This window comes from Erinaceus europaeus, chromosome X, assembly GCF_950295315.1.
Source record: "Erinaceus europaeus chromosome X, mEriEur2.1, whole genome shotgun sequence".
NCBI classification, from domain to species: domain Eukaryota; kingdom Metazoa; phylum Chordata; class Mammalia; order Eulipotyphla; family Erinaceidae; genus Erinaceus; species Erinaceus europaeus.
In genome coordinates this window covers 25,225,211-25,246,161 of record NC_080185.1, presented here as the reverse complement: position 1 = coordinate 25,246,161, position 20,951 = coordinate 25,225,211, and the positions used below count along the sequence as shown (strand labels likewise).

Sequence of the window (20,951 nt, the reverse complement as noted above, 5' to 3'; positions counted from 1 at the left end):
CCTAAACTAAGTATCTGATTAACATATTCATGAGACAACTGATTCAGCCATGTTAATTAGTAGGTCTGTCAAAAAAAAAAAAATCCCAGAATTGGCCAAGAGGGGGAGCAGCTAGCTCTGTCACTACAGTTTCCTGTCTCAACCTCCCTCGAGTCTGAGATGGTAAATCTGCTACTGATCACCCTATGTTAAAGAGTAGAATTTAAAAAAAAATTACAGCGCAGGAAAATAAAGAGATTTGTCCTTAAACTCAAAAACACAGGTTTAAAATACAGTAGACTGGAGGTCAGGCATGGGAAACAAGGAGCTGCAAAAGTGTTCTAGACTTCTTCTAGGTCTAAACACACACACACACACACACACACACACACTTTAGAATTTAGAACCTGGTTTCTAGATGGCATCATCTCTTCAGATGTGCCAACAATAGAAAATTACATGTGATGAATAATAAAAGTCCTAAGAAAAAAGGGCTCTAAAATGCTAGCACGGGGGGGGGGGGGGGGGGTCTGGGAGGTGGTTCAGTCCCCAGAAGCACACTGATGTCAGAAGCAAACTGATGTTTGGTTTGTTTTCTCTTTCTCTTCCTCTTTCCCTTCCTCTCTCTCGCCCCCTCCCCCCTCCTATCTTTCTCATGAATAAATTATTTTTTAAAAAATAAAAGGGGACCGGGTGGTGAAGCACCAGGTTTGGCGCACACAGTATGTAAGTGTAATGACCCACACAAGGATCCTGGTTTGAGCCTCCGGCTCACCATATACAGGGGGTCACTTCACAAGAGGTGAAGCAGGTCTGCCGGTGTCTATCTTTCTCTCCCTCTCTATCCCCCCATCCCTTCTCAACTTCTCTCTGTTCTACACAAAAAATAAAATGAAATAAAAATAGTCACAGGAGCAGTGGAGTCATAGTGCTGGCACCGAGCCCCAGCGATAACCCTGGAGGCAAAAATAAAATAAAATTGAATAATAAAGAAATAAAAATAAATGCTAGCACTGCACTTGAACCCTGGGACTAAGCAGGGCAGAATGATGAAAGATGGTGATACTACTGGGATGATTTATGGTTGGTTAAAGGAGGCAAAGCCCATAAAAGCCTCTAAATGAAGATGACAAAAAAAAAAAAAAAAGTTCCAGGGCTGGGTGGTGGCTCAGCTGGTAGAGTACTCATGTCGCAACGCACAAGGACCCACGTTCAGGTCCCTGGTTTCCACTTGCATGGGGTTTAAGCTTCACAAATAAGTGTAGCAGTGCTATAGCTATCACTCTGCCTTTCTCCCTTCTCTATCTCCCCCATCCTTCTAAATTTTTCTCAGGGATTATTGGAAGGTCCTGTTTGCCATCTTCAAAAAAAAAAAACATCAATAAATCAGTAAATTTGTGACCTGGGGCTAGAAGCTAGCTCACCAAGCAGAGTGCATGCCATAGCATGCATGAGGCCCCAGGTTCAAGTCTTAGTATCCCATGGGACACCACAGCACCCAAGGAAACACCACAGAAGGTAAGGGTGTAGATAGTATCTCTCCACTATCTCTTTGAAATAAAGACAATGGAAAAGTCAACCTGGGGGCAGTGGAATTGTGTGTGGGGCCCTGGTCCAACAAAATAATAATAATAGTAGTAGTAGTAGTATTCCAGAGCCCACTTGAGAATTATCATATAAGTTTTTTAATTGTCTCAGAAAAATCTAACATGGAAAAATGTGCTGTGGATCTCCAGAGCAAACACATTTCAACCACTACTCCCTCACAAAAAAAGCTCATCTATGCTTTCGAATGTTATTGAAGTTTTGTGATCTTTTGATTGTTGTTTGTTTATTTGTTTTCTTTTTGTGATCAGTTTGGAAACTGAGAAAGAAAGGGTGCCGAGGTTCTTGTCAGATGTGAAGCCTGGTAGGAAGAGTCAAGAGAAACCCTTGCTCTGTCTTTTAAAGGAAATACACGTATGTTGACACTTACTGATAAAATTTCTCCTAGCGTCAAAAGAAAAAGGAAAGAAAACTACACATTGGATTCACACAAGTAATGCTATTAAACCATGGGGAGTAAGAAAGGGAAAGAATAACTAAGCCAGCAGTCCCACAGGCAAGAAAGGACACTAAGAGTCTGTGGAATTCACACCAGGAAAAGAAAAATCTAATGGGGCCACTTGGAGAAGGTGGCTTTGGAACTTGGAAATGAAGTTCTGTCCACTTCCTTATACTGCTATCAAGAGGACTGCCATTTTAAAAGTAACAGGATCACTTCCTTCTAATTTTGAGTCTTAGGCCACCAAGTGATCTTTTTTCTTTTTTTTTTTTAATTCAGCACCTTGTTTTCAGACATGATCACTTGAATATCTATTTAAATCTTCTCCTCAAAGAAAAAGACAGTACAGTGCTTGAGCTCTGTTCAGAAAGTTATCCTTTCCAATCACAGTAACAATTCAGTAACCAAGAGAGACAGAGGTGGTCTAATGATGTATTCTGCCAGAAAGACCCATCTTCATGTGGTTATTAATATGCTATTACAATACTTCGTCATAACAACATCTGTATTGGGGTGTGGGGATAATAAACAGGATATGCCTGTATATAAATTATTTTCATCCATCCAGGGAGAGGTGGAGATGAAATCAAAACTGAATGCAAGTTTGCATACAAAGTATTGGAGGAAATGGGTTAGGATGAGTGGTATGCTGCACAGGAAAAAATATATAGAAAGTTCAATGACATTACAAATTAAATATGCCTTTGTGGTCTAGCCTGTGAACCTAACTAACTTATTAAATCAGTCATAAGTTTCAAATAACGAATCTCAAAGCCAGTATTTGAAATACAACCTGTTCTTTAGCTGTGGACTGCCTTATCAGCTATATCAAATCTAATTTAGTTCAACTTCTCACCATGGTAACGAGCCCTTTGCAGAAATACTCAAAGACATTTCACATCTCGAAAATTTGCCTTGTACTTCTTCACCACACATAATGTCAGGAAAAGCATGCTTCAAAGGTACTATGTAATTAGAATGGCCTTTAAAACAGGCACAAAGGAAATCATTCCTATTAAAATTAAACCTACTTCATAACACTCTTCAAACTGAGTGAGTAGTGCCAGAGGATTCTCAGTTGTTTTGGACCCCATACTCTATGTTTCAAAGGCTGCCGTCCTTGACATTGCTTCAGCTATGACTGAAGTGTCTGTCTCTCCTCTGGTTGGGATTTACCATGTCTTCACTACTAAAACCAAGTGTGCCTTTGTGAGCCTCATCTGGCGCAGGGGGTTGGAAGTGTGTTTAGCTATGGCTTCGAGTGGACATAGGACACCAAAGTCCCAGCAAGGAAAAAAAAAAATCCAGGCTAGGAATGGAGCCATGCTTCATGACAATGAGAGTCTAATAGCTGATTCCGGGTCATCAATGCATGGGAACTCAAGAGCTGGGCTTTTATCCCGTCTGTGGTCTACAGAGCTTCTAGGAATTCTAGTTGTCTTCAGCAAATCCATTTTGAAATTTAATTTGAAGTACAGCATCTGCAGAATCTCTATGGTTATTTTGACTAAGTTTTTAGATGCCTGCTTTTTATTAGGGGGAGTTTTTTAAGTGACTTAGTCAACAACACCAGTCTGTGTTCACCCAAGAAGAAAAATGAAAGCATTTAAATTAAACTACTCGAATCCATTTTTTGGCTCCTTGTGCCATATTTCCATAATGCCTACCATACAGATTTTAGTGCAGCCAAAAGGACTCTAGCAATAATACTGTGGGCCAGCTTGTCCGTGGGACCCAACACTTAGGTGTATCATGGGTGAAAATCTGCACACTGAAAGAACAGAGGCACTCTTAAGAAGTCAATTGTACAAACTTGACTATCAGCTCTTAAATCTGACTTGAATAAACAGAATTCACAAAGACAACAACTATAGTTTAGTTGGACCATGTTCTCATACATACCATCAAACTTCTTGTAGCGGGAAGCAAAGACGGCTTGCAAATGATTGCACTGCTCACTGACCACAGTTTTGAAATCATCTTTACTTTTCAGACTGTACTTCTCTTCCATCTCTTGAGAGCAGCAGGTGTAACCCTGGGAGCAGATCTTCAAATGATCACCTGGAAGATAAAAGTGTATGATAATCAATCTCCATCATCACTCATCAAGTCTAAGAGGGAAAAAAATCTGATTTGGCTGTACATGCTCCATGCTCCTTGGCTTTCATTTCCATCTGCATTTGCAAAGGGCCAGGCATCGTATGCATCTAGAAAAGTCCCATTAGTCTAAAAATCATTACTTTTTTGGGAAACATCAATTAATTAGGGACTAACCAACATAACGATTGCCACCTCAACATGCTTCACTTCAGACTGTGTCCAGAGACTTCACGTGTGGAATGACAACCCTTCAGCTTCATTACTCAGGTGAGACCTTTCCTTTCATAGTACACTCTAATTCCATCTCAGGTGGTTCACTTTCTAACAAAGTCCCAAAATCTAGATATACACCAGTTTCTGTGAGAGAGAACATATGTTCACACGTATCCATAAACTACTGCAAAATATATACCTGAAAGCAGAAGTACACTAGAGTTTGCAGTGAGTACCCCCCTAACACTTCCTCTCCACTATTCCAAGCTCTGGGTCCATGACTGCTCAACAATTTGTTTGGCCTCGTATGTTAACACTCTTTTCAGTCACCAGGTTCCAGATGTAATCAGGATGCCGTCCAGGCTTCCCTGGACTGAAGACCCCACCAATGTGTCCTGGACCTCAGCTTCCCCAGAGACCCACCCTACTAGGGAAAGAGAGAGGCAGACTGGGAGTATGCCCATGTTCAGCGGGAAAACAATTACAGAAGCCAGACCTTCTACCTTCTGCAACCCACAATGACCCTGGGTCCATGCTCCCAGAGGGATAGAGAATGGGAAAGCTATCAGGGGAGGGGATGGGATATGGAGATTGGGTGGTGGGAATTGTGTGCAATTGTACCCCTCCTACCCTATGGTTTTGTTAATTAATCCTTTCTTAAATAAAAAAGAGAAAAAAATTGAGATTCTATGCTAAATGTTGCACAAATCATACAAAGGAGACAGTATCTCTCCCCCCAAAAACATGGGAATTTACATACCAAGGGAGGGTACCCTAAATGAAGGATGATTTGTAAACTATGTGGTGACAACCCTACACTAATCAAATAGCTTAATGACAAACTGTGGGGGAAGCAAGGAGTCTTCAGTGGGCTCACTGGAGAATTTTGACCTTTAAGTCACAAAGCTGTGATGCCAGGTGACCCTCAATTTTTAGTTCTTTCATCTAGCATCTTCTGTACAGATGTTAGATGCAAACAATGTTATGATTCTGGGTATTATAACCACTTGTCTGAATATAGATTGATAGCTTCCAGTAAATATAGTCTGTAAGGAGTGGTGTGGTCCTACGTGGCATCCTGGTCAAAGACACAACTGAAGATCAGCCTACAAAGTTTCTCACTGCCCTATACCAACTACATTCAATTGGCTGTTTGAACCTAGTGATAGGAGGGCTTCCTTTTGTAAGTCATTCTTCCTTTACCCCAAACCACCGTGCTTTGGAGAGAATATACATTTCCCCCACGATGACCAAAAGATGTAGCGGCACTCAAAACTACACCCCACCAGCCCTATCATTTTAGCCATGTCAGTATTCACTGAGGTGCTACAGGAACCTTAATATAATTTTTTTCCTAGTATAATTTTTATTATTTATTTATAAAAAGGAAACACTGACAAAACCATAGGATAAGAGGGGTACCACTCCATATAATTCCCACCACCAGAACTCTGTATCCCATTCCCTCCCTTGATAGCTTTCCTATTCTTTATCCCTCTGGGAGTATGGACCCAAGGGCATTGTGGGATGCAGAAGGTGGAAGGTCTGGCTTCTGTAACTGCTTCCTCGCTCAACATGGGCATTGACAGGTTGATCCATACTCCCGGCCTGTCTCTCTCTTTCCCTAGTGGGGCAGGGTTCTGGGGAATTGGAGCTCCAGAACACATTGGTGGGGTTGTCTGTCCAGGGAAGTCTGGTCAGCATCATGCTAGCATCTGGAACTTGGTGGCTGAAAAAGAGTTAACATATAAAGTCAAACAAGTTGTTGACTAATTATCAGTCTAAAGGCTGGAGTAGTGCAGATGAAGAGTTTGGGGGGTTCTCTGTTCTGTAGATAGCTAGTAGGCATATTTTAGTTATATTCCAAAGGGCCCGTGACTATACTCGTTTTTTTTTTCCCTGAGCCTGAAATCTGATATGCAGGTGGATCCTAGTTATTGTCTAGGGAGATGATGTCATCTAGGGAGATGGGTCAGGGAAGAGAGTAGCTCCCAAATATGGGAAAGGTGTATAAATATTGTTGACTGTAAACCCCATCCATTTGCTCTGATTTGCCCATAGTCCTAGTATAATTTTATACAGATGTTTATAAGAATTCATTTTCACTGCCCCTTTTGTTATTGCTATTCACATTTCATGTAAAACCAAAAAGGGGGGAGGGCTGAAAAGAATCAAAAGCTCTGGGACTCAGGAATTGAGTATACTAAAGACATATGAACCTGCCAATGATTAAGCGTGCACAATAAATAAATTCTGGGAGCCCATCTTACTAAGGACACCAATGACAGGGAATGAATGGACCACGACTTAGCCATTGTTGCTTCTTGGCTATGTGTACCTACAGGAAATAAGTCCTCACCTAAGACAGATACTGAAGTAGCTCTGGGGAGGGGATTTCCGATAAGATCCATGAGCAATTTATTTGACTAACAGTAGGACTATCGGCTGCACATATGCAAATAATTACATAGTCATATATGCTCCTGATCATTCTTCCTTCCTGGCAGTTAAGAGTAGGAAGAGCCTAGCTGGCAGACAGAAAGGGGTATGCAGCATTAAAGGAGACAGGGAACAATCTGCTTTTGAGTTTGTTTTTTTTTAAAGAATGGTCTCTTTATTATGAGAGAGAAAGCACACAAGTGAGCAGAGCACTGCTCAGCTCTGGCATAAGGTGGTGCCAGCCCTCTAGGGTCTCAGGCATGCAAATTAATCCTCTGACTGAGCTAACTCCCTGGCCTTTTTGAAACCTTTGGTTAACTAACAGATGCTTGTAACCAAAAAGCAAGAAAAACGAGGGAGAGAGAAAGAAAGGGAGAGGGAGAGAGAGAGAGAGAGAGAGAGAGAGAGAGAGAGAGAGAGCTGTGAAACTGCAGAATATCTTCGATCTCATTAGTGAATGACAAGAGGTTGCTAAGGCTCCGTTTTTCATGGAGACACCTCTGTGACAACCCCAAACAAAAGTCCCTGTTCATGGGCTTACTAAGTTCACAGCAGGCCCTCGGGACTGGAACAGATAATTAATACAGAGCTATCCACTTGTCTCCTGCTCTCAGGGTTGAAGATTCATCTCCTCAAATAGAGTTTTAACACAGAAAATCACCCTCAGGACCCCAAGTAGGACAGTGCTCACTGTGGCTGTATGAAATAATAAACATCAAACTCACACCCCACATAGGAAACTAATTGGAAGACTGAGAATGAGAAATTAAGACATGCAGAGCTATTCAAATGAGCTTTAACAAGGGAGAGACTATAAGACTGTCACAAGTGAGAATTCATCATAGGCGAAAATTCATCACAGGCAACTTTCCAAGCCCCTGCAAAGATGCCATTGCACTGAATCTCCAGACAAAATGAATTCCTGGACTGGGAAAATCTCTTCTGTCCCTTCACTTAATCATCACAGGAATCACACATATAATGAATTTAAGGGTTACTTGCTGAATCCTGTGTCAAAAGTCCATAAAAAACTCTCTCCTTTTATACAGAGAGAGATAAAGAGACAGAAACACACATACCCCGAAGCCAGAAAATTCAGACACAGGAAAAAAAATTATTTTCTCCATGTTAGAAGGTGTGAGATGTGGAGGAGTTCAAACTTAAACTTCCATAAAAAAGGACACCATGAATAAATGGGTAGCAGCAAAAAAAAAAAAAAAGAGAGAGAGAGATAGCTCACAAGATAGGGTGTATGCACCTTGTATGTGCCAGGTTTGAGCCTTGGCACCACATGGAAGGAGATATGGCACTGGGGGAAGCTCTCAGGTGCTGTGGCGTCTGTCTCTTTTTGTAAGAATGAAAAAATTGAAATCATCCTGTCCGACACCCTAGCATTCTTTTCGTAAGGAGGAGCTAAGATCAGTAAGTTGTATTGGTAACTCTAATGAAATTAGGCAGCACAAATTCAACTGACAACATTTTAGTACAAACTTGAGCAGTTGTTATTTTAATAGATTTTTTTCTTTTCTTAAAATATTTAAAAATATATTGTATTTATTTATTATTGGATAGAGACAGAAATTAAGAGGGGAGCAGGAGGTAGAGAAATAGAAGAAGTATGTGCACCACTTGTGAGGCTTTCCCCCTGCAAGCTGGAACCAGGGCCTTGAACCTGGATCCTTGTGCACTATAATGTGTGTGCTTAACCAGGTGCTCCACCACTTGACCTGCAGGAGTTGCTTTTTAAAAGTCAGTGTATTGCACCAAAGTGAAAGACTCTGGGGTGGGTGCGGGGAAAAGTTCAGGTCCTGGAACAGGATGGCAGAGGACCTAGTGGGGGTTGTATTGCTGTGTGGAAACCCGAGAAGTGTGATGTATGTACAAACTACTGTATTTACTGTCGACTGTAAAACATTAATTCCCCCAATACAGAAATTTAAAAAGAAAAGAATTCAGAACAAAAAAATGAAAAAACTATTAGAAATTGAAGGTTAGAAGTTCGGCACACTACTGTTACATGGTGGCAGCAGGTCTGGACACTTGAATGAAAATCAGCATTATGTGGAAATAAACTTAAACTTCGTATAATTCATCTCATAGGGTATTACTCTACAAAGAAAAAAAGAACAGATGCATCACCAGAAAGCCATTTTGTTTTGTCTGCCCATGACTGCTCCCAAAACTGCAATGACTGAATGACAAAAGCCTTTACTTTCTTTCTTAAGTTTTATTACCTTTATTTATTGGATGGATGCAGCCAGAAATCAAGGGGGTAAGGAGCAATAGGAGAGAGAAAGAGAGATACCTGTGGCCCTGCTTCACCACTTGCAAAGCTTTCCCCCTGCAGGTGGGAACCAGGGGCTTGAACCCAGGTACTTGGTCACTGCAACACATGCGCTCAACCAGGTGCACCACCACCCAGCCCCAAAGCCTTTACTTTCTAGAGCTGTCCTCTCTAAACCCCGGCAAGTTCCATACAACTTCTCACTGAGGAAAGATGTCATAGTTTTGCTTTTTGCTCTATGCTAAAAGAATTCAAATTCACAAGGACAACAGAGTCTCAAATGGAACAAATAGATCACCACTGGAAGAGTAGCACTGAGCATACATCCTTTTGGAGGTCCTTGGTGATTCAGATGCGTACTCTTTCTTAAGAATTGTTACTTGAAGTGGCAGGGGTAGATAGCACAAAGAGACTCTCATGCCTGAGGCTTCATAGTCCCAGGTCAAACCCCCGCCCCCCCCGCCCAGCCCCCGACCCCACACCACCTTAAACTAGATCTGAGTTGTGCTCTAGTTTTTAAAAAAAAAAAAAAAAAAAGAGGGAGTTGGGCTGTAGCACGCAATTGGCGCAAAGCACAAGAACCAGTGTAAGGATCCTGGGGTTTGAGCCCTGGGCTCCCCACCTGCAGGGGAGTCGCTTCACCACCTGTGAAACAGGTAGGTCTTCAGGTGTCTTTCTCTCTTCTTCTCTGTCTTCCCCTCCTCTCTCCATTTCTCTCTGTCCTAACAACCAGGACATCAACAACAATAACTACAACAATAATAATAAACGGCAACAAAAGAGAAAATAGATATTAAAAAAAATAATTGTTACTTGAAGTCAAACTATCTCTAAGAGGTTGTGAGAACTATGGAGGATAGGGCACAGAACTTTGATGGTGAGTGTGATATGTGGAACTATACCCCTGTAATCTTACAATCATGTAAACCACTATTAAGTCACTAACAAAGTATTTATTTATTTATTGCCTCCAGGGTCATCGCTGGGGCTCCATGCCTTCACTATGAATCCACTATTCCTGGAGGCCATTTTTTTCCTGTTTTTGTTACCCTTGTTGTCATTGTTATTGCTGTCATTGTTGTTGGATAAGACAGAGAGAAATCGAGAGAGGAGGGGAAAACAGAGAAGGGGAGCGAAAGATAGACACCTGCAGACCTGCTTTACCACTTGTGAAGGGACTCACTCCCCTGCAGGTGGGGAGCTGGGGGCTCGAACTGGGATCCTTATGCCAGTCCTTGCAGATGAGAAGCCAGGGGCTTGAACCGGGATCCTTATGCCTGTCTGTGCACTTCATATCATGTATGCTTAACCCGCCATATTATCACCTGGCCCGACTAATAACGTTTTTAAAGGAATTATTACTTTTAAAAAAAATTTCTTTTAATTAAAACAATTTTATTTATTCCCTTTTGTTGCCCTTGTTTTATTGTTGTAGTTATTATTGTTGTTGTTATTGATGTCATCGTTGTTGGACAGGACAGAGAGAAATGGAGAGAAGAGGGGAAGACAGAGAGGGGGAGAGAAAGATAGACACTTGCAGGCCTGCTTCACCGCTTGTGAAGAGACTCCTCTGCAGGTGAGGTTCCAGAGGCTTGAACCGGGATCCTTAAGCCAGTCCTTGTGCTTTGCACCAACTGCACTTAACCTGCTGTTCTACCACCGAACTCCGGGATTTATTACTTAAGGGGCCCAAGAGATAGCACAGCCAAAAAAAAAAAGTTCAGATCTTTTCAAGCCTGGGGCCCTGGGTTCAATCCCTGATTTCAAACGGAAGCACCATGGGGTGGGCTCCTTGGATGATGGGATGGTATGTCCGCTTGCTTGCATATGAGCTTCCTCCCATTTCTCACTAGACAAGGGAGGTGACTGGGGGTTACTGTGTATGTATGATATTCTAGATTCATTCCCTAGCACTGCATTTTAAAGACTTTAATAATTAGTATTTATTTATTGGACAGAGACAGAAAGGACTCGAGAGGAAAGAGGGAGATAAGGAGAGAGACAACTATAACATTGCTTCAATGCTCAAAAAACTTTCCTTGTGCAGGTGGGGACTAGGAACTAGAACTTGTGTACTTGCACACAGAAATGTGTGTGCTTAGAATAGGTATGCCACTGCCTAGCCCCAGCACTGCATTCTAATAATTAATAATAAAAGATTGCAATAGCTTACTTGGATAGTGTTTTACTTTGCCATGTGAGTGACCCAGACTGGCCCCTGCCACATTGGAGGAAGCTTCATTGCTATGATCTCTTTTAAGTCTCTCTTCCTCTCTATCTCTGTTTAGAAAAAAAGAAAGTGGACGAAACAGAAGACTCACAGCAGAGATACTGTATTCCTTGTATTGTGAGACTTTGGGTTCCATCCCTGGCACCCCACTGCAAAAGGTGGACTAGTGACTAAAATGAGCGTTTTTTTTTTTTAAATAATGATTGTTTGAAAGGTTTATTAAGCAATAGAACCAGGGAAATGCTGGGAATAGTAAGTCAACTAGCGAATCTAGTCCTTCGAGTGAATAGTGTATGCTATGATCCACAACTGTCATCAGTCTCCTGTTTCTCTAATGATCCCTTGCCATGAACAGTATCTTCCCCGTGTGTCTCATCTTAGTCCCTTAAAACCCTTCTGCTTTTCACTCTACCCATATTGTTTTTCCTTGCCGAGCCACTCCTCCCTTCAACCACACACACGATGAGACCAAAAGAGGTTTTTAATTTGTTGTACTTGTTGAGAGTTCCCTGTTCTTTATTGTAAAAGCCGGTGAATTAAATGTCTTATGGTTTCCGAAGGAGGCACCTAAATTGAGTTGCAATCCATACATGGTCCTTGATTAGTTTTTTTTTCTTTCTTTCTTTGTGGGTCAGTGGCCCTTAAAAGAAAAAACAGAAAGAAAGAAAGAAAGAAAGAAAGAAAGAAAGAAAGAAAGAAAGAAAGAAAGAGAGGAGTCTCCTGTCCTAGGAGGGTTGGATGAGATTCAATGAAGTATGCTTTTAAAGTTTAACTCTATGGCATTAAAAACAAACAATAAAAATATCAGTGGAGGGAGTCGGGCGGTAGTGCAGCAGGTTAAGCGCATATGGCGCAAAGCACAGGGACCGGAAGGATCCCGGTTCAAGCCCCCGGGTCCCCACCTGCAGGGGAGTCGCTTCACAGGTGGTGAAGCAGGTTGCAGGTGTCTATCTTTCTCTCACTCTCTGTCTTCCCCTCCACTCTCCATTTCTCTCTGTCAACAATGATGACAACAATAATAACTACAACAATAAAACAACGAGGGCAACAAAAGGGAATATAAAAAAATATACTTTAAAAAAATACCAGTGGAAAGAGCCCAACGATATTGTCCATCATCCCAACTCTGTGTAATTTCTCTTAAGTCTTATTATCAATGGCTTCAATTTCAAAGCTGAACAGAGACCATCACAATGAATTACTACTCACTCCTGCCCAAGTGTTCAATGATTTTTTTTTTTTTGCTGTTGTGGTAGATGCAGTTTAAATCAATAGTTAAGGAAGTGGGTTTTGAATATGAGGAATGTATTCCAGCCTTTCATAGGGCTCCAAGGTGAACTGGAAAGAGCTACATTTGGGGCCTATGCTTTTTGCATAGTTCACCTCTTTCCAGGAAGAAACAGAGTGTAGCTGATGTCTGTTTAGAAAACTCACCTTCCCACCTTCCCATGCTCAGCTTGCAGCATATAGACTACCAACTGCACTTTGTATTTAAGATTTATTTATTAACATGAAAGTGTGAGGGGAAAAAAAAAAAACACCAGAGCATCATTGTGTCACATGCAATGCTGGGGATCAAGCCACACAGTCTCATTATCCATCACTGTACCACCTTCAAGACTACTAGATGGATGATGATGATGATGATGATGATTAACCTCCAGGGTTATTGCTGGGCCTTAGTGCCTGCACTACGAATCCACTGTTCCTGGCAGCCATTTTTTCCATTTGTTGGATAGGACAGACAGAAATTGAAAGAGATGGGGAAGGGCAGGGGGGGAAGAAAGATAGACAATTGCAGACCTGCTTCACTGCTTGTAAAATGACACACACCCCCCGCAGGTGAGAAGCCAGACTTGTATAAACCCTTGTGTTTCCCACTATATGCACTTAACACGGTGCGCGCGCTACTGCCCAGCCCTCTAATTTTCATTCTTATCTCAAAACACTCTTTCCCTCTCCCATCTTATTATTATTATTATTATTATTCTCTTTATTTTGTGTGATAACTGAAATATCACCACTCTGGTTCAACTTTTTTTTTTTTCGGATAAAGAGACAGAGAGAAAGAGGGAAAGATAGTAGAGCACTGATGCTTCCTCCAGTGTGGTAGGGGCTGGGCTCAAACATGACTCATGTGCCTGACAAAGCAAGGTATACCTTGAAGGTGAGCTATCTTGCTGGCCCTCAAAAGAGTTCATTTTGAAATCCAACTAGAGGCCAAAAAAATGTGCCTCTGCGAGGTGGAGGAGGAGGAGGAGGAGGAGGAAGAGGAGGAGGAAGAGGAGGAGGAAGGGGAGGGGGAGGCATTGATAGAGTTACAACTAAGGAGCTAGCTTTCTGTATCTACTAGAGAATGAATCTCTAGTGAATTCTTCCAGTGTCCCACATGAAAGAAACAGCAATCAGAAACCTTGGCATGACACAATGACAGAGAACCTAGGCTTGCCTACACAGGTATGTTCTGGGAAACAGACACTCTCTGCATCCTCATCTATTTAACCAATGAAGTGACCAAATGCCTTTCATAAACAATAGAAACACAAAGCTGTAGTTGAAGACGAAGGGCCAAAGGTGCCAAACATCTGAGAACAGAATTGAAAGCACTTTGCAAGTTTGCAAATATAGATTATGATAAGTCATTGGCCTTTATTAAAGAAATTCAGTGACTCACTTGAGAAGAACACCTATCCCCTGTAGGAGTGAATTTAAAGGTTCCAAATATTTAACACTATCTGGATCTTTTATTCTGCAGGGCTTACAGCAATCTAGGGGTAAGGAGACCTCTCTGAGAGTTGGAATATGGGTTTGAGTTTCAGTTCTACAAGATGGACTGTAGGCTCTTGGGAAAGCTAGTGACCCAGTGAAGTGGAAAGTAGCCCTTTGTCATCAAGGCAACATTAGGCAAATGAGAAAGCACAACTGGATAACAAAGACAGCAATGAATACCATCTACTACACTCTGACTAGTCTCTGAAGTTCTCAATGAAGAGTTTTCTAGCATGTGCTAGGGAAGGCCAGGAGCCAGGATAGGAACTCCATCTCTCTCCTGTAAATCCAAGTAGATTTCTTCCTGGAGGTGGAATTTCAGGGAGGAAAGAGAGCTCCAAGTAGGTATCCAGTGGCATGGATAAGAGATGGCAAACTGATGACAAGCAAACCCATTTATCTCAAGGGTGATCAAAAACAAAGCCAAGGGAGTCTAAGAAGACACAACAATGGAATGCAATAGTATAGTACCTTGGAGGAGGTCTTAAACAGGAAGGAGGAGGAAAGAGGAAGGAACGAGGAGGAGGGGGAGGGGAAATGGTTAGTTTTTCTAAGATGTAGACACAGAATGTAGATTGACTGTTGCCAAGAGCTGAGGGAAAGAGGGGACGGGTCAAGGGAATGGAAGGTAGGATAGCTGAAAGGCATGGAATTTCTTTCTGGGACACTGACAATATTCTCAAATTGATTTTTTTTTTCTGATAATGCACACATTTCTGTGAGTATATTAACCACTGTTGTACAGTTTCATTGGGTCAATCAAGAATTGAGTTACATCTCAATAAAACTGCTCATGGGACTTAGAGAGGGTGGGACTTGCCCATCTGAAGTTCCAATTCCATCCCTGGTCCACATATAACAGCAGTTTCTATCTCTATCTCTCTCATTAAAAACAGCAAATCCCAATAAGGTATGGTTAGTTCGTAACATATCAAGATAAATTTAGGGAAACCTGGGTGTAGAGCAAAAGAAAGCCCTGAATTAATCTCCCAACATCCATACTTTTTAAATATTTATTTATTTTCCCTTTTGTTACCCTTGTTACAGTTATTACTGTTGTTGTCATTGTTGGATAGGACAGAGAGAAATGGAAACAGGAGGGGAAGACAGAGAGGGGGAGAAAAAGTTAGACACTGCAGACCTGCTTCACCGCTTGTGAGCTTGTGAAGCGACTCCCCTGCAAGTGGGGAGCTGGGGGCTCAAACCGGGATCCTTACGCCGGTCCTTGTGCTTTGCGCCATATGCACTTAACCCGGTGTGCTACTGCCCGACTCCCTATCCATAAATCTTTAACACTTCTGGGATGACAATTTTTTAAAGCAAACTTTAAATTTCAAAGTAAAAAGGACAACTATTGGGGGGCTTTCATTGGGCTTTTAGAATATCAATACTTGATGTAATTCTAAGATTGGGGAGCTATATTAAACTATCATTTGCTGGGGTAATTTTCTTAATCCTTCAATTGCTACCTTGCATTCTTCTTAATTTTTATTTGTTCTGAAAGTAAAACATTCCTTGCTGTTGGTCTAAAGAGTCACTAAAATAGTTTCTGTTCACTTTTGAGATTGGAATCAACACAGCCACAGAGTGAGTTAAAATGCAGGTTGCTGTAAAAGGCTAGCCCCCCTGCCCAAGCTACCTAAGAAACCCACAGAAGAATACACAATGCTTCGCTTCATGGGAACAAAGAAAGAAAATCTCGAAAGGTTTTTAATAATCCCAGGGGGTGGGGAACATATACATTAATCCACCCTCCCCTCCTTCCAAAAAAGGAGTGAAATTATTGCATATAATATGCTATGCACATTGAAAGCCTGAAGTCATTTGACCTAAACTTTAATAATAAAGCACATAAATTACTGTCATTATGCAGATGTATGATTTGAGATCACCTACCAATCAGTAGGCGAAATGCAGCCAGTTAGCATTTTGCAAAACCTTGCCAAAATATAGCTCTGGAGGGCTTAAGACTGCCAATTATTTTTCGGCCCACTAATCCTGCAAGGTAGGGTAGAGGAAGCCAACCAGAAACACATACATTTCAAAAATCAGTTTTACTGTAATTTTTTTTCTAAGAATACCTTTGTGCAAGTGAAGTTGGAAGAGTTAGGATTGCTACTTTAAAACTCCACACTTCCATTCAGTGAGCTTGCAACAGCTTTAACATCCACTCCAGATAGAAATCAAGTACAACGTCCTTTGCATCGATTTTTAAATGATGAGGGAAAAAAAAATCACAAACCAGAGCTTTCATCTGACAATCTTAAAACCATGATTCCACTTCTCCAAGGCTTTAACTAAAGTCCAGCAGACCATCCAAGCTGAGTGAATAGCCAGAAATGTACACTCTGCCCTCATGATAGCATCACTTTTGAGTGCCTGAAGCAACTTGCATCTATATTGCATAACCACCGTGTCCAAAACTCAACAAGAGTAATAACAGTGATTAACCAAAAACACCTCAATAATTATGAATATTCAGTAAACGCTACGTAAGTAGTCATTGCTAATAAAAGTCTAATGGGAAAGTTGGGAGGTCGTGGGGAGGGGTGGCTATGTGTCTCTGACTGGGATACACATACCTTAGTTACATCATTTGAGAGCGTCTCTCAATTTTTCCTTGGGCCTGGGGATCAACAAATGATTCCAAATGCCAGTATGGATTTCAGAATCATATAGACAAGGAATCTGAAGAGACTCCCACTTGTGGATTTCAAACTGCTTAGAAGGAAGAAGAATACAAAGGCCTACGATTTCTGTAACATGCCTCAACAGCCTTTCTTGGTGCTAGTGTGAAGGATCTTTCCTACTCCCTGTCCTCCCATTTCTGAGATTTTGTTCTTTTAGCAAGGAAGCAATGAGTGGCTATAGAGAAACTAACGAATCATCTGTTGTCGTCTCAGCTACATATTCAGCTCCAAATAGAAAGTTGTGTAGAGAGAACACCACTAGCTGGGACATTTTTTTCCCCCATTGGTTCCCAATAGCACTTCTGGAATCTGTGTACCTGAGTCATGCATCACAGTTGCTGGTAGATGATGATAGCTAATCAGACCTGGTTACAGGGAACCCAACGGTGGGAGAATTCTGGGGCCCCTTCTCTGTACACCTTAATGAGCTTGAAACCTACTGATTACCTTGTGAGCAGTCAAATAGGACCCCAGACGAAGCAAAACAAAGGAAGTATCCCCAGAGAGACTCTAGGTGGGTGGGGCAGCCTAAAGATCTCAGATGCCAGATGCTTGCTCTAATGCCACTGCCCAGATCTCTCATCTTGCAAACATTGCATGGGATATATGATACATGTGGGTCTTAACCACTTGTAACATTTTTTATTGGATAGAGACAGAGAGAAATTGAGAGGGGTAGGGGGAGGTAGGGAAAGAGGCAGAGACATACCTGCAACACCACTTCACCGCTCATAAAGCTTTCCCTCTACAAGTGGGGACCAGAGGCTTGAATCCAGGGTCCTTGCATGCTGCAGTGTGTGTGCTTAGCCAGGTGCACCACTGCCAGGCCCCTTTAACGTTCTTTTTTTTAATTCTCTGTTTTAATGAGTTTCTTATGTACTCTCTAGTTTTGTCCTTTGTTGAGTGTGTATCTTGTCATTCATTACCTTCTCCCATTTGGTACTGTTTGTTTTCTTTTAATATTTATTTATTATTTATTCCCTTTGGTTGCCCTTGTTTTATTGTTGTAGTTATGATTGATGTCGTTGTTGTTGGATAGTACAGAGAGAAATGGAGAGAGGAGGGGAAAGAAGGATAGACACCTGCAGACCTGCTTCACCATTTGTGAAGCAACTGCCCTGCAGGGGGGGAACCAGGGGCTGGAATCGGGATCCTTATGCCGGTCCTTGCGGCTTTGTACCACCTGTGCTTAACCCGCTGTGCTACCAGCTGACTCCTGGTACCATTTGTTTTTTGTTTGTTTGTTTGTTTTTTGCTTGGCTCTGGCTTATGGCGGTGTATGGGATTGAACCTGGGACTTCAGAGCCTCAGGCATGAAAGTCTCTTTGCATAACCATTATGCTATATCCCCACCCCAACATTTTTTTTAATTTTATTATCTTTATTTATTTATTGGATAGCCAGAAATTGAGAGGGAAGGGAGTAATGGGGGTGGGGGAGAGAGAGGGAGGGGGAAGGAGAGAGAGAGGAAGAGGGAAAAGAAGAGGGAGAGGGAGAGACCTGCAGCACTGCTTCATCACTTGCAAAGCTTTCCCCCTATAGGTGGGGACTGGAGACTTGAACCTGGGTCTTTGCACACTGTAACATGTGCGTTCAACAAGGTACACCACCACCGTAAGTAACATTCTTTTAGCCTGTTTCCCACACATACTTTCATGTTAGATAACTATGAAAAGAAAAGCCTCCTTAACTCTCCCCCAATTTACCCTCTTAAGATATACCTCAGATCCCTCCCTCCAAAATACATCACAAAAATTGGTTTTAGTAAATCCACTTTCATGTAACACAGGCCTCAAGAACAACAAACACAATTATTGTGAATTCTCCAAAAGTCATTTCTCCAACCATCCAGCTAACAAACTTTCATGCCGAAGTGATAGTGAAGTCTGCTGCTACCCATAAAGAAAAATGATCCTTTCACAGTATCAGATTTCAAGCCATACAAACCTTCCTTTAAAATCTGAGCCAGGAATCAGTGAAATAGCAAAGGGGAAAGAAACATTTACAGTTTCAATGTGTGTGTTCAATTATTTTCCTTAAAAGCCACTTCCACAAGATACTTACTAAAGGTCACTGTTAAGTCACAGCCTATTCTAATACCTATTTGCATTGAAGGTCCACTAATTAATTAGTCTCCATTCCCATGGATGTGAGCATGCACCACAGCTAAGGTTCAGAAGGAAAAAAAAATCTTACTGAGCAAGGAGAGAACATGCTGAGTTTCCCCAACCCTCCAAAGATGTCTGTCTTGTGAGCCTGTTGTGGAAATCTTTTCATAGCATAGATCAACTCATCATATTCTACATATCTAAAACTTAAAAAAAATGAAAAGGCCACTCCTTACCATTTTCTTTTTCTACTGATTTACTAGGTTGACAATATTATGAAAATGGATTCTAACTCTTGAGGAAAGTTTTGTGACTGTGGAGCAGGGCTACAGGTGTCTCTCCCCTCTGTCTCTTCAGGGGTATGGTTTCATGTCTTTATGTGTATAAGACTCAACGCACTACTACTATCCATAGCACCTGGACCAGTTTCACCTTTGGGGCATACAGCTAGAATTTACTCCCATTTAACAGGCTCTTTGGCTATTTAGCAAAGTTTTGTTAATAAAAGCCAATTTCAGTGAAAATTTCTCTTAAGTAAGATTTTTCTCAGTCCTAATTTTGGAATGACTAGACAATGCTCAAATAATCTGTAACCTTTGCTTCCTGCCTCCAAGTCAATCGTATGTTTGATGGAACAGTCCCACAGTGCTGTGGTGATGCCAGTTTGCTTCCTTGGCTTGGTGTGCAATCCCATGAAAAGCTTTTTGAAAGCCTAAATCCATCACATTCACTGGTCCCTCTTTGTCTCCATGAGCTTTATTCCCTTCAAAAAGACAAGGTCATTAGGCAAGCACAGATTCTCCTTACAGAAACGGTATTGCCCTCCCCCCCATGATTAAGTCTGCTGAGGTCTCCAGTGTACCCAGTCTATTACCAAGTCTATCAGCTCGCCTTTGTAAAGAAGGTATCCCCAGATCTGATTGGGCTTTATCCTAATCTAATGACTCCTTCTTGGCACCACTGGATTCCCCCAAACTCAACTTGCAAAACTTTTCCTTTAGGATCAAGACCTGTCGACTAATTGCATTACATTTGTTCAGAAGAATTAGAAAGCCCAGTCGATTTCCCATTTCTAGACCTAGTTACTTCAACCAGTTCACCTACAAAGATTTTCCGGAAACAGAACCCTGCCCTACAATTTTCCAACTCGAAATCAAATAATTGATTTACTTCACTCAAACTAACCCTTTGACCTGATTTGGCAACACAAAAACATTGTTAGTGTTTAATGCAGTATTTATCAAGTGCCTCTTGTGTGCCAAATGCCATCCATCAGTGCAGAAAATACAAAAGACCTCGTCTCTGCACTCTTGAATATTACAAAATGAACAGGCAACATGGATTTGTATTGTTGCTCTACAGGCTTTGGTTCTCTCCCTCCTATTCTATAAGCAGAATTCATGCACATCCACTCCCCACCCCCAAGGATCACTGACGTTCCTCTGATCTTATCAGGGAAGAATTCTCATTCAAAAGGCAAGGGGAGACGTGATGCCATCCCAGGCAAATCCACCATGCTGCTCACACAAACTCCTCGGGGATCAATAATTCTGCTGCCTTTCTGGGTCAACAAAGTGAAAACCACAAAGCAAAAACTTCTCAAACAAATGCTTTTTCATTTATCTGGCCTGACAAACCACGTCACTGAACATTCAAAATTAATGCAAAGTAAAACCCCTCTCAAAGAAAACTGATGCTTTGATTTTTTTTTCAAGTATCTAAATCTGGTCATGGGCCCTTAAAGAAAAGTCTCACAAAACTTATATTCCAGTCATTAATAACTCACTGGTGTGCCACTATTTATTTTTTGCACCTGCGGTCTCAGGAGAAAAGCCTATAAAGTCCTCAAGTGACGAACATACCAAATAGAGAAAGAGCTAAGATACCACATAGTTCCTCTCTACCACATTCAGAATACTTCCTGATTGTTCTGGGCTTCTGAAACTTTGAGTTAAAAGGTTCCCCATGTTCAGCCAGGAAGCAATTACAGAAGCCAGACCTTCCGCCTTCTGCATCTCACAGTGACCTTGGGTCCATACTCCCCGGAGGGATAAAGAATAGGAAAGCTATCAGGGGTGGGGATGAGATATGGAGA

The 20,951-nt window shown here is 41.6% G+C and overlaps 1 protein-coding gene across 1 annotated transcript in view; it reads right to left on the bottom strand.

Moving 5' to 3' along the window:
- The window catches only part of GPC4 (glypican 4), a 141,653-nt gene that overhangs the window by 42,943 nt on the left and 77,759 nt on the right, over window positions 1-20,951 (bottom strand). Inside the window, exon 2 of the mRNA XM_007517013.3 lies at window positions 3,926-4,084. Within this exon, the coding sequence (XP_007517075.1) occupies window positions 3,926-4,084 (159 nt within the window). The remainder of the gene's footprint in view (window positions 1-3,925; window positions 4,085-20,951) is intronic.